The sequence below is a fragment of the Vollenhovia emeryi genome, unplaced genomic scaffold (assembly GCF_000949405.1).
Source record: "Vollenhovia emeryi isolate VEMERY1.0 unplaced genomic scaffold, V.emery_V1.0 DF939132.1, whole genome shotgun sequence".
Lineage (NCBI taxonomy): Eukaryota > Metazoa > Arthropoda > Insecta > Hymenoptera > Formicidae > Vollenhovia > Vollenhovia emeryi.
The window spans coordinates 763,542-778,585 of NW_011967234.1; the positions used below are offsets into that span (position 1 = coordinate 763,542).

At 38.2% G+C, this 15,044-nt stretch overlaps 1 protein-coding gene across 8 annotated transcripts in view; it reads left to right on the plus strand.

Moving 5' to 3' along the window:
* Nucleotides 1–4,880, plus strand: part of LOC105567998 (nucleolysin TIA-1) — a 166,056-nt gene extending 161,176 nt beyond the window's left edge. For 7 of the 8 annotated variants that reach the window (XM_012023327.1, XM_012023322.1, XM_012023324.1 and 4 more), the window contains one exon: nucleotides 195–4,880. In XM_012023327.1, coding sequence (XP_011878717.1) covers nucleotides 195–236 — 42 coding nt within the window. In that variant the 3' untranslated portion in view covers nucleotides 237–4,880. Of the gene's footprint in view, nucleotides 1–172 lie in introns of all 8 variants that reach the window. The other variant, XM_012023326.1, reaches the window with a different exon arrangement.
* The last annotated feature ends 10,164 nt before the right edge of the window (nucleotides 4,881–15,044 follow it).

Here is a 15,044-nt window from a genome sequence, read left to right on the forward strand (position 1 = left end):
AGAGAGAGAGAGAGAGAGAGAGAGAGAGAGAGAGAGAGAGAGAGAGAGAGAAAGAGAGAGAGAGAGAGAGAGAGAGAGAGAGAGAGAGAGGACTATTGTCGAGCATATTTCTATTACTTTCTTGAAATTCGGACCAAGATTTAACCAGCGTTTGTGTGTTCAAATGGTAAAGTGTGTTCTTGGTTGCGGTCCAGCTAGCGGATGAGGACTGGCTGACGCCTAGCCTTCTAGTGTGATGGTAAGCAAGTACACCCCAACAGGAACAACTTCTACAGCAACAACAGTTACCACCACCATCACCACCATCATTTCCTCCTCCACTACTACCACCACCTCCAACAACAACAATAACAACATTTCCGTCATCATCGATGCACAATCGACCGCGACAGCAAAAGCAGTAGAGCTCATGCCACTCCCGGCTTGACGATGCGCGAGTCGAAGGGTAGTAATCACGAAAAGCAGATAACACTTGCTTAGTAAAAACGAAGAAACAAAGTGAGAAATAAAAAATAGTGATTAAGGATCATAATCCTAGGTAATTTTGCGCAAGATGCATCCAATATCCCCATTTCCCCCGTAAGTTTTCACGTCCAGTGTAAGAGAAAAGAACCGCTGTCGATTACTAAGCGGAGATACCTCTCGTCCAGTCTGTAGTATAATCTAGCAACTTGCTCGGCTTGAAGAAATAGATAGCGTTTGCCGTTACAGTAGTATCCGAAGCTTCGTTACAAATCCGGCATACACGCGAATAAATCATTCGTAATGGTCTGACAAAGTTTTTTTTTTAGCGAAACTGGCCAATTACGCATACTATGTATCGTCCAGCGATAATGAATATATGACAAACACGAGTCCGCACATGTTCAACGGAATCGTGGTTTATCACCATTTTAACAAAGCGCTTAAATTCCTTGATCCTCTCTACGGAAAAAAAAAACATGAGTGCCGACAGGATACAGACTCGTTACACGAATTCATTATTTTTGTAGTTTGGGCTTAACAGCGAAAATAATAACTTAAAGACATAATGTCGAAGGAGGCTCGCGGCCAAATGCGATGGCCGGTGTGAGCGACTACGGTGTATAAATGATAAATACAAAGGTTAATCGAAGCATACTCTCGTGAAGATATATAAATATATAAATATATATATATATAAATGAAAGAATATATACATAAAAGAATAAAGATGATTATAAACAAAATTCAACAATTAGCTAGTTAGATAGGCATGTTATATTAAAAGTTATTCGAGGTCGATTCGATATTCGGCGGCAAGGAGGAAGTAGATCTTGCGTATATTTAATAGCGCAGCATTTTTACGGGGATGAAATAATCTCGGCCCCTTTGTACAACTCGCCCGTCTCAAAAACCACGAGAATTACTACTGGACCCACGTATTTTATCCCATTTGCCATTGCGAAAAGATTTTGTATCTCGAACAAATATATTTATTTATCGGATTCGTGGCCAAACGATAATTCACACATTGAGATCTTTACAGGCAATTTAGCATCCGTATTTTATCATTCGAATCTGTCTTTCGGACGTGACGTTTAGACCTGTTGGATACTTTTATAAAGCAGACACGCCGTGACAGGCATCTCGACGAATTTAGCACATTCCAAACTGAGAAAGTGGCGAAACGCGCAAAACACCGATCAGATCACCGTGGTTTTTAAGTAAATGTTAGATTTTTATATAAGATGACTATGTAGAATCGAAAGAAATCGAGATTTTGACGTTTAAGCAATAAAACGTTAAGCTTAGGAAGAAAAAAAGCAGCCATCAATCCCTCCGTCTCTTTATAAATCAATCTCGCTGCGTAAACGAGAGAATACACGAATTCTTAACAACGAAAAAACAAATACTAATAGAATGGACAAGATAGATAGAGAGGAGACGGTGCGTGCACGCGTGCATTTTTAATTGTTCGGTGAGTAGTAAAATGATCACAATTTCCTCGTTGTCCCGAATTTCGACTTGACCAAATTGATACAAAAGAAAGAGGAGAGACCGAAACTCGTATAAATCGTGAACATGTAAGCAATTGCATGAGTGCAATCGTACATATGAGAGAGCGCTAGTGGGGGAGGGAAAGAAAGTGTGAAAGCGAAAAACGAGAAGAAAAAATGAGAGGGAGAGAAAGGGGGAGCGTGAGAAAAAAGCCGAGCGACGAATAAATTGCACAGCACAAGCAAGGGGCGAGGGAAAAGGGGTTAAATAATTCGTAGATAGACATATTGCACAAACAGCACGAAAGTTAGACTAGATGAGTTAAGTTTTTTGTCCACGCGTGCCCTGTCCGCGCGGCAGCCGTTTAGGATCTTGATCGTACACATAATCTCATCATCGACGTGCTCCTCTGCCATTAAAACTATCCGCTTGCTGGGAAAGAATCGGTCAGAAAAGGCGAAACGAAGAAACACGAATCAACGAGGTGATAGTACGAGCAGTTTCAATACTTGAAAAGATGGGAAGCGGCTGAAACTTATTGCAACCCGTTTCCGTTATCTCCGTGCTCGATCGTTTGTATCTCCATCGTCCTGTTTCTTGCTCCTCGTATCTACTGCCTCTTCTTACCCCTTCGGTTTTAAGTACCACAACTCATACTCGTCGTATCGATAATATCTTGTCCTCGCTTTTCCTTCGCAAAGCGTTTATATCGAAGGAATGAGTAGAACCGGAGCGAACTTATATAGAAACTAGTGCAATTAAACTTCAAGCTCTTAATCGTCAAAGAATCACAAAAAATAATTTTGATTCGACATTTCTATTTTGGAGATTTTAAATATCTTTTTTTTTTAATTATGTATTGTATAAAATTCTTACACTTAATCTTTTTCGCTGCGAGCCTAAACATATGTTTAAAACCGTAACAAAACCATCTATTTTGCATAAAATATATTTGAAATCTGATATTCGACATGAATCTTCAACATCATTATTCTCTATATGTATATTGAAAGAGACTGTTCAAAAGCATCCGCTCTTTGTAAGGTGTGATGATTCGTTTGATGTCTCTTTCAAATATCTCTCGTGTGACATATTCCGTGGATATGTATGGACATAATCCATAATTTTGCTCGGAGGAACAGATAAAGACAAGAAAAAAAGCGAGAGAAAGAGAGAGAAAGAGAGAGAGATTCCGTTACATTAAGAGGCAAACAGAGCACATCGATGATGATTGAAACAAAAACGAGATAGGACAAGCGATAGACGACTTTGGTATTAATCAAAAGATAGACGGATCGTGCTTTAAGCGAATCAAAAGCGTATTCAATGTTTCTCAATCAAAAAGATCAATGATCAAAGTACGGCACACACGAATGCTCGAAACGTAGCGAAGGAAGCGGAGAACGGCACAATCAAATCTGCCCAACATCGCATAAAGTTTAGATGTTTTGTGATGAAAGTAGAGAAAGAAAGGGTGAGAATGAGAAACAGAGAGAGAAAGAGAAGAGGGGGAGGAAGAGAGAGAGCGAGAGAGAGAGAGTGAATGAGAGAGAATATGTATGTGTATGTGTGTGTCTGTGTGTCTACCAACGATCCGTCGCGATTGTGTCAACCAGATAAAAGAGTGATTTTCCCGCGAGAGGAAAGCTCGACAATAAAAATCGCCACATTTCAGTGTTTTCAATCGCGATGAATGATTCTGATATAGTAATTTATACATAACCAAAATTAAGGGTAATAGTGTTGCCGCTATATTGGCTGCATTTTTGTCGCCTTGCTCTTGTTTCATTTGCAGCTTTACGAAGAAATGTCAAAGAGAATCGTTAAATCCGATTTCCATTTTGTACGTTTGAGCGAAGATTATTCAAAGATATATTTATGAAATTTATTTCTCTAATTTGTGTTGTTGTTAGTATACGTATATGTTCTTAGAAATATATTTATTCATACATACGTTCAATTATCTGCACATAATTTTCTTACTGAATGCATTTAGCTTATTCTAAATTTTATTATGTCTTTAGTTTAGTACAATATATGAAGTATCATGCACGATCGCACGTGATGTAAACGCGACCACGATTATTTCTTGCAGTTTTTGCATGTGAACATCAATTTTATAATCATCTTTCGATTTTTTTTATATTCATCTTTCGATTCTGTCGTAACCTGTACTTTGAAAGAAAATTTTGTCTCCTAATTGAACATTATTCTTTCATTATTTATCTTTGTAATGTAATGACGTTGTCTGACAAACTATTACGGGAATTAAGATGATTATAAAATTAAAAGTATCAGAGTGTAAATATATTTACGATAAAAACGCAGGTTACAATCGCGATTTGCAAAACTTTCATATTATTTAAAATTTTAGCTTAAAACGAAATCGTCATGCTATATATAACCGAATCTCGTTTTCTAATAGAAATTGGGTGACTAGCCTCGAGGACACGGCACGAGTATGCAAAGAGAAAGCAACAAAATTATAAATAAATATATATACATACATATAAATATAAAAATGCATATATATATTATATATATAAATATATATATTTGCGCGCAGCGGCGGCGAGGGCTGTTATTTTCAATCGTCGTGCGTAAAACAAAGCACTGTGCGTGAGAAAGTGAGAAAGAGTTAGCTTTTAAGAGACGACATAAAAAAGAACATATATAAGTAAAAAAAGGGAAATATCGTGTACATTATTAGTTAGGCAAAAGAAATAAAAATATAGGTTATTTTTGTGAAAGGTGGAACGAGCGAGGGGAGAGAGGGGGAACAGAGAAAGGTCGTGTGGCAAGAGAGGGACCCAATGGCAGACTGTAATACGAATTATGCAATAAGAGCCTGTTATCGCGTGCGTTTGCATCTGTCAATCAACTCCTGTACAGTAAACCGGGAAGCGTTTAATCGAAAAAAAGGACATTAATTGGATTTGACACACTCTACTTTTACGTTCCTTATGTTCCACCCGGTCGCTCCCCTTATCGAATTGCTCACTATGCACTACGACTCGATTCCACCTTCGACAGAGAAGAAGTGAGGGATCCCGCATTCTTTCAAAGAATCCGCGTGGATATCCGATCTTGTAAAAAGTATTTAAAAAAGAGGCGCCTTAAACACGAAGGCGCGTGTGTATAACTTGATGTAGTTCTGTATGTTGTCTAGGACATATACCGAGTGGAGCTAGCCGATTGAGCGAATCGTCGCGTTAAACGGGAAACCAAAATGTAGCATAAAGTGATAGATAGATAATTATTAATGTAATCTGACCTGAAGTAGGCAAAAAAAAACCAAAGGGACAATGGAGTCGCGGACGGAAACGACGGATGACGGGGAAGTGTGAAAAAAATAACGGGGGCGAAAGAAATTGTCAAAAGAGCGGGCAAGCTTGAACGGATGCCACACCACGTATAGGGCAAAACCTGGCAAAAGAGATGATCCGCTTGATGGTACCTAAGTCACGGACCCGTTCGGGAAAAGGGACACGCGCGCGCATACACGAGGTGTAAAAAGACATATACGCGTATGTAAATACACATAACACCAAATACACAAAATGCACACGGCATACGTGTAGAATATAGCGGCGAGAAACTTAAACAAAGAAGCTCTAGACGTAGTCTAGTCTAATCTAGCTTGTCGATCATTAGGTTAACGAGATAAAAGCGTTCATGAGGGAATAGTGCAATAACTAATATCCGCAAGTTATACTCAGCACTCTTATACGGCACAAATGGCAGGACACGTGTATATGCGTACACACCGTGAAACAGATATTGGCATGTATAAACAATATATACATGTATACACATACACAGGAAACGCGTGCTACGGCTGCTGCCTACATCCTTTGCCCGCGTCCTCAGTTCACGGTTCTCAGATTCCTATAATCTGGCAATTTGGCGTATACCCGGAGATAACGTGATTCACACCATTTCGAGATTTTTATTATCGCATTGCTCGAGCTTTGCCGAAGCGACCGCTCCTGGTTATCCAATCCTCATCGAATTACTACAGTACTCAAGTTACAACAAAATTCAATGCCTTTATTTCTTTTTCGCCCCTCCGATTCCTCCTGTCACGTAGCGTGTTTCCACTTCTTCTCTTAGTGTATCTCGTAACGGGCACTGTGTCTTCTTCATCCGTGCGTCTCCTCCCTCGATGCTCTCTTGCTTCCACGCGATTGTCCTGATGCCACCACACATATATATACATACATATATATATATATATTCCTCCGCCTGAACGGACTTATCTCGCGGAGACCTACCAAACGATAGTCGACAATCATTGAAGAAACATACATTTAGAAACTTGTACGTGTTCTTTTCACCGAGGGCTAGGTATTAATTATCGTCACCGACGTGTTTGCACAAGAGTCTCGTGCAGGCAATGGACAGAGGAAGTGGCATCTCGGTCTTGGGGAAAGTAAGAGAGCAAGGAGTATTAATTGCCTACGATGCTATCCTATATCGTGTTCGTAATGCTTTTGCCTCTCGCGAGTGTACCGCAAGACGTGATTTTGATATCGATCAACACGTGGGTATCGCGATGCACACACGAAACATATCATCGAGCCAATCAGCCGATCCTACCACTCCCAATTAGGAACTGCAATGAGGGATGTGGAATGCAATTGAGCGATTGACGCTTCAAGTTACTCAAACTGCAGTTTTGTGCTCACGCGAAAAACGCGTTTCTTCTTTTTTCCGCTCTCTTTTCGCGACGCTAGAACGCTTGGGAGAATGTAACTTGGCCGATCTCCGTAAAATTTATTATTGCACTGCTATACATTTGTTTCGATCATACAAATTGCGTGCGTAGCAATGACAATCGTTATAATTTACTTCGATGTAATCTGTGCGTGATATCAAGAATAGTATTCATGGGCTGTGTACTTAAATTAAGATATCGCTTTAGTTTTCCTTCATATGGTTACTGATCTTCGCCTTTTTCTGTGACTTTCGAATATCTACGAGTGACAAACTGATAGGTACAAGATAGTGAGATTATTGAAATTTTTAGCATTTCAACTGACATAGGCATATCAGATGTATGGTTTTTTTTTACTGGGACAATTTTGTTGATTGCTATAGAGGGTTAATTTCATATTGTAAGTAGCGTTTTTGTTTCTTGAACTAAATTTTAAATCGTAAATCGCGCAACCAAACGCGAATGTTTTCTTTCTAACCGAGAGGTGCATTTAACTTAACTATTTCTATTTAGATGCCCCTCGAGAGTCTAACATAATTCTTAGCGGGACGAGGGCAGCAGTCGAGCCAAATTGGGATACTTACCGATGCAAAGCACCGTGGAAACAGCTTAGTGTTAGAGCAAGAATGTTTAAGAAAAAAAAAGCACAGCGAAAGAAAACAAAAGTAGGAGCCGTAAGCGTAGATACCGAGCATAAAACATAAAGTAATGTATGTATATAATCATATATATTATACAAAAAAAGACTACAAAACAAGACATGCGCATCTATATATAATACAAATATGTATATTATATATACATATATGCATATATATATGTGTAAGATGATAACATTAGCCAACAGATAGAAGCTATAATGAGTATAAGCTTAAAACGAAGAGAGGAGGGGAGCGAACGAATGCGGATGCGCGGCATATGTAAATGCGCGCTCCGTGACATACTGTGTTAAATACCTTTAGCTGTAAGAGATAAGAGAACACATTGAGATGTGTGTAACTCGTAAGAGAAGATAGATGTGGCTAGCCTGCCGGACCCCCTGTGCCCCCAAATATAGATACACGTAATGTATGGAGTGATAGCGGAGAGAGAGAGAGAATGCGTGAAAGAGAGAGCGTGTATGTATGCGTGAGGGAAGAAATTAACAGGGCGAACATGCGAGGAGGAAGTGAAAGAATACGAATGTGTCGGATGGCATACAAGGAAGAGAGCGGGTGAGAAAGTGTGAAACAAGGAGAGGAATAAAAGCGAGGTGTAGGTATGCTTCAGCGGATAAAAAAAGCGTTAGGAGAGTAAAATTCCAAAAAGGAGAGTACGATAATTATGATCGCGTCCGATTCATACAGAGATATTACGACGTTCCTTCATTTTTCTTGTAGCTTTTCGTACGATTTGACGAAGTATATGCGTTGCAGGGCCCCCCGTAGTTATGGCCCTTTTCCCTATCCCGATGCGATACGCGGCATATCACTTACGACCGTACGCTAAGAAGTTAGGTGCCTTTATCCACTTCTTTATGTGTATGCATCTCGGTAAAGAGAGGGACAACGAGAAATTGAAAAAATAGCGGAGAACGCGGACGATCTGGGGGGGGGGGGGAGAGAGAGGAGGAGAGGTGGTACACGTCGGTGAAACATACACATATTGTATATCGCGGCATGAAATGGCACAGCGGAGCTCGAGGAAAGGGGCCGGGTACGACATCCATCCATCGTGCATCGTTCGGCATTCGGTGCTCAATATTACGAAAACAGCCACCGAAATGTGTCGGCACGACGAAAACAAAGACGGCAACATAGAGCGTCATAGTAACAAAAGCGACGGGAGCGATCAAGCGCTCGCGACTCTTAAGTATACTTCCGCGATTAAACGTACGGCCCGCGGGGTCCCATGGCAGCCTCGTTGCATATTTAAGTTTAAGGAGCTCGGGACGGCTCGTGAGAGAAAGAGAGAAAGCGAGTGAGAGAGCGTCACGTCGAGCGAGAGAGCCGTATAATGTATATGTAATTTGCAACGATGCGTGACGGCACACGCACAAGACAACAATACACGAATCACACGCATACACATGTAGGGAGAACGAGAGGAGCCCCGGAGTCCCGTGTACCGCGTGCGCGCGGGCGGTAGAGAACAGACGTGTACGTACGCAGGCACGGCGGGACATGAACACGTTCGCAGAAACAATTTTCACACAATACACACGCAACACTATCGCGAGACGCCCTGGGACGTGCGTAAAGAAAAAAGAAAAAAAACGTGTATGATATTATATATACATAACATAGCATATAAAAGTACATTATAAATAATGATGAATATAAATAAAAAAATATATATAAATACTATGGAAAAAAGTAAACAAAGTATAAATATGAAGGAAGTATATAAACGAAAAATATAGGATAAAACACGCGTAGGCTTAAGAATACAAGATATTATTATGATGATGTATGGTTGGTTTATAATGTAAAATATATTATAGAAAATGTATATCGTGTTACTTCAACTCCCAATGAACCCTGCGACGATCCTTCGAATAGAATATAATTGCTTGCTTAAATATTATTTAAGCTTCTCTTCGTGTATCTCTGACATATCATTTTTTTTATCGACTTTGGTCGTATACACGGATAAATATGTAATTATTTACCTTGGTATGCGAAAACAAGAAAATTGAATTTGCTAATAATGTTACGACTTTTCTCTCATCCATAATTTTTGCGCGGCTAGAATAATTTCGTAGCAATAATCTTTCCCATCTGTTTATATGATGAAAACAAAGAGCATTTAACTCTAAGTACAAACAGCGCGTAACAATTAAACGTTTGCATTCAGCAGTAATTAAACGTAAACATCGCTCGCATCGATAGTAGCCGCGAGATATAACGGCTGTATGCGCTTGTTCTGCCCGTTAAAAAAATAAGGGTTGGGCACCACAACGCGGGTAATTATACAAACGCGGCGAACACGAAAACGAAGAGAAGGAAATACGCGCACCGCACGAAACATTAATCGAGGAAAAAAAATGGAATTATAGTTTCAATTTTTAACAGTCACGTTTTAGCTCTAAAAAAAACTTATATTTATCTTATGACTTTTAAAATGATTTCCATGCTTTTAATTAACGAATCTGGCCTAAACTGACAGGAAAGTTATTCAAACCTTCCTAAGAGCGAAAGGCAGAAACATCGATAAGAATTGAAAGGATGAAGGACGTCGCTAAAAGCGGTAAATGATTTGGCCAATTTAAACATCACGTATAACACATATGTTATCCGCGTTGCACTGTTTATCTTTCATGTATTTCTGACAAATGCATGAACGCTGGAGACTTGCAATACATGATAAGTATATTGTCCAAATGTGTGTTTCAATGATTAAACGCACTCCAATCTCCCCGTAATAACCGAATGATGTGAGCGACGATACCTGAAATTGAAAATAAACAATTGACCCGACGATTTTCAACAAAGTGCGCGCCGGGAGTCGCGAGACGCACTCTTCGCGACGCAGCCCCGTACATTCGTGCGCACCTGTGTACACGTTTCTGCGTAGACGGGGTGGGATCGTGTGTTGCGTATAGCCGGTAGATACAGCCGCGCTTAATTGCGAGGCAGGGGTGCGATGCCCGGTTATTTTAGCCCAGACTGACAGACGCGCGGACATGACAGCCGAGGAAGTCCGAGCTCCCTGTTCGCGCCGCGTGTGCAGCAGCAGCAGCAGCAGCAGCAGCATCACCATCACAGTAATGCTCAACCACTCATATGTCGTATTGCGCTAATCATTTTCTTGGCAGTTGCTATTTTTACCGCGCCGGAAAACATCGCTTCTTTTTTTTTCGCAAAAAGCCCACTTTCTCCTCGCGTTTTGTATCTCCATGCGTTAATTTCAAATTTGCTTTGTAAAAATGACAGTAGAGATAAATATTGAACGTATACTATGCGGCCAATCACTTTGTTCTCTCAGCAGAACAGTACTTTCAAATGTATTAATTGCAAAATGAAAATAAATTCAAATATATAATAATTTGGTCAATTCCAAAGTTTCTCACGCTTTACACGATTTCATGCTTGGATAATGTAATTGAAATTAATTATATTTAAATTTTCGTATACTGTACCAATTCGTGCCATTCAACCTATCATTGACGAGACAAGTGCCATCATTACAAGATCGCGCAAGTTTTTCTAAAGGCGACTGTTTAAGAAAAGCGAATTAGCGTCACATTTCGCAGTTGCAGTTCTAATTCTTAAGAAAAATGGAAATTGTGTGCAGCACAAGATCTTGAATACACAATAAATTGAAACAAACGCATGTAAATGTATAATCTAATGTACACAATTTTATTTTAAGGACATGTTTCAATGTCTGTTGCAATCAACAAAAATTACTATAGTGAAGAGTAAGAAATAACGCATTTCTTTTCGCTAAGATTGCCAGGCTCAGAGTTGATTACAAAAATTTGGGAACCTCTATGGATACATATTCACCAATACACGTATACATGTATACGCACTATCACATATCCTCACATACGTGATGTACAGACAGAGACGCTGGTCTCTCTGTGTGGGGATGCACACAGAGAGACGATCTCCGTTAATACATCGAATACCCAGCGGCCGTACAAGAGAATAGCGTAGTATAAAGCATAAACTACAATTAGTGGTAATCCGCGTGACACGGGCATGGCACCCTTTGCGCATATTAGAGCATTAGCTGCCGACTCATACGAGCGAACTGTACATCATTTCAGGACGTGCCCGCGTCTACTGGCAGAATCGTTAAATTTACGAAGAAACACGACTGACCCGATATATATAATGACTGAATATAACTCGATTAGCATGCCATCCGTATTTACTATCATATCGGTCGTATTATCATTATATACTGCAGGATTTTTTATATTGACAGATTTGCGTGTATCACTAAATTTGCTGGGATTTATAAAAAAAAAAGAAAGAAAAAACAGTGACTGTGCATAAACTACCCGTTCAGATAAATTTGTGCAACACAAATTAGCAAACTAAGCTTGATTAGAAATTGACAATAATATATGTAAGACTATTCTCATTTGCATTGCAATTTCATGATTATTTGCTGCTTCTAAGCTTAAGCTCGTTACATCAATTACAGTGATAAACGGATCTCGCGAATGTGGTCGGTTAATGTGGCACTTGCGATTATCGAGACGTTGACGGTGCATCTTATGGATAAGGGCTCTGTGAATCCTGCCACTTATCTGTACACTCAAGGTACGGGAATGGGAGCACCGCAATTTTATGGTTTTGCGGAAATAGAAATGGACTACAGTCAAGAGTTAAGTGAGGTAAAACGCGATCGTAAAAAAAAGGGGGTATCAGTCTATTCTGGAAAGGCGCATCGTCAGCAAAGTCTGTTTTAAGTGGAAAGATTTGTGAAAGGCAAGTTGGTTTTCTAACAATAAGATTTGCGTCATAAAGCAGATTACTTAGAAGTTACGACTAGCCTTGCCATTGATAAGAAGTCGATTTGTGTGATACACCAATCGCGATTATATTATTATATTTGTAGTATATTTATATATGTCTTGTACCTTTAAATATTAAATATTAAATGGCGTTTGTGTAATAAAATAATGTAATAAGCTTTTCAATTATTAAATTTCCTCTTTTTCATTCTTTATAATATAACAAAGAATTCAGTCTTTAAAAAAATGTTAACATAACTTACCTAAGAAATTATTTTCGCGCGTTTTAGTTTTTCAATACACACAAAAAGTTTTTATATAAAGACTAATGGGTGTGAAAAGCTGTAACCAGTTATCATGGTTCAAATTACGTATCTTTTTACACAAAATATTGTCAGAAAGAGTTTGCAATAATTAATTTTACCTTGCATACTAAATTGCACAGCTAGGATGAAGTTCGGTTTTACAAACTGAATTCAGGAATTGTATGGTACGTTCACGCTAGATAACCTGTTCCATATCAACAGTCAGTTCCAGTTACTTTGTAGTAATTTGCCTAACAGATAGCTATGGCGTAACTTTTACTAGCGAATACAAATCAAGCGACCTGCACGAGTATTCATAGTTGAAAATTTAAGCTTAGATGAGACATACTGGGACAACATATCTTCTTTTCTCATAGATTTTTCAGATTGATTTTCTATTTATAATCCATTATTACAATTTCGATCGAGTGCATTTTCTACTTACTATCTTTTTCGTTCAAAGTTTAAAATTATTGTATTGAAACAAATATGTAGTCAATAATGTTTATATTTTTCCATTTCATTACATTAAATTATTAAAAATTTATCGAGTATCTATTAGTTTTGCATGATGTTATAACATAATGTCGAAAGTAGATTTTGTCTTCCTTTATCAATATTTAATTCTTTCTTAAAAATTTTTATACGTAAATTTTTGTTAAAAAAAATTAAACCTTGTGTGTGTTTTGAGTATGGTAACGGTTTAATTTTGTATTTATTTTTTATATTATACATATAAAGGTATCTAAATTTAAAGCTTATTAACTTAAGCTCGTATTGTGAATATTTTGCGATAATCAGTTTTAAAAAGAGTTTTTAGTATAATTTTTTATACCCGAAATTATGAACTGTTTTATATAAAAATGTAAAAATCTGTGGTGAAATCTGTAAACTGCACGATGTACGATTAATGCAATATACTGGCGCGAAACGAGTGAATAAAACGAATTTACAATGTTGTATCGGTGAATATAAAGGATTTAAGCTCAGTATAATCATTTATTAATTACTGTACGACATTAATCACGTGCTGGCCTCATGCTTATCTTTTAACAGCGATAATCTTCACTGTCATCGTGATGCATTTCGCTGACAGTAGAAATAAACAAGTAATATCCCATAGTAGCGTATGTGCCAATTAAGTCTAATTGATGCCTAACCCGAACAAAGGAAATGCGGTGCGGAATTCCAATTCCTTCATTTCAATCAACAGAAAAGTTTAGAGCAACAGCCTCGGAATGAAGCAAATGTGGTTCGCAGAATTGGCCTCATCGGTCACCAGAGAAGCGTGGAACAGCGTAGTTCCCTCTGCCATTCTCATTTGCGGTTGTCGGTCCACTGCCATTCCGCCGCCCGCGCAACCGCTTTCGTCCTTTACACCTTCGTATATTTCGTTCCAGCAACATCACGTTACGTTGTAAGTCTCCTCCGAACGGCCGTAAGATGCATAGTGATTGATTGTTCGGTGCTTCGATGTACGCCGAAACTATTGAAAGTGGTCGGAACGGGCGTCGGAATCCAGCAATTCGATTCTCACGCAATGTACCGATTAGACCATCTTGCTACAATAGACGATGTAATTACGAAATGAAAGAATTTTGGACGGGCGCAATTCGTATCAGCACTCTGGACTCTAATTCATCAATTAATCTGTTATTACCAAATACCTATCAAATGATATTATCGTATGATATAAGCGTCATTTCTTTTCAAATACCAAGGTAAATATTTGTTCTGAATAAATAAAATAATAAATTGTTATTTAAAAGTAGCTTGTTAGAGTTACTTTTGTCCTTTTCACATCTTTTTCTACCTCTACTACTGTGGTTTTTACAGAAAGCTTTGCTTCCGAACAGGCAATACTGATAATAATAACTCGATTCTTTCAAGAATTTCATGTACACATGATTAAATAAAAAAGTAATGTGAATGTATAAAAAAAGTGTTAGAAGATAAGCCATAAGATACAATTTTGTTTCTTTATGTTGGTTGTAAAATTTATAATTAAAAAAATATTTAAGATACGAAATGTGTGAAGAATACATTATTTTTAATGTATCCATTAATAAAAGTATGAAAGAAGTATATCGCTGCGATGAAATATCCTTTGCATTAACGTGATGTATACGTATGCAATAAAATGAGCAACCTCTTGTGTGTATAGTCTCTCAAACTTGAAAATCTAGTCAAGAGTCAATGTATGCCAATTACGAGAAGCTATCTTAATCCTCCTCGAGGGCTTTTCTCGCTCGAAAGGTGGAATGTAAGTACATCATTAGCAAAAGAGGCAAGAGGAGTAGTAGTAATACTAATAAATGAAAACAGTAATTTGTATAAATTGGATTGATAGTACTAGCAAGATTGCTCAATAAAATTGTAATATTGAGTATAGAATAAATGCTAATGTAACGCCGATGTTACGTATCAATAATTGCACGGTACTGTGTTTACATTGAAAGTGCATTGCAAAAATACGAGGCCCTCCACCACCCCCGTCAATTTCGATCGGCGGTCCTCTTTTCTTTACAATAATCATTTTCTTTTGACATTTTTATAATTATTATATTTTCATCACAATTAATTTTATAATTTATTATAATATAAAACATGC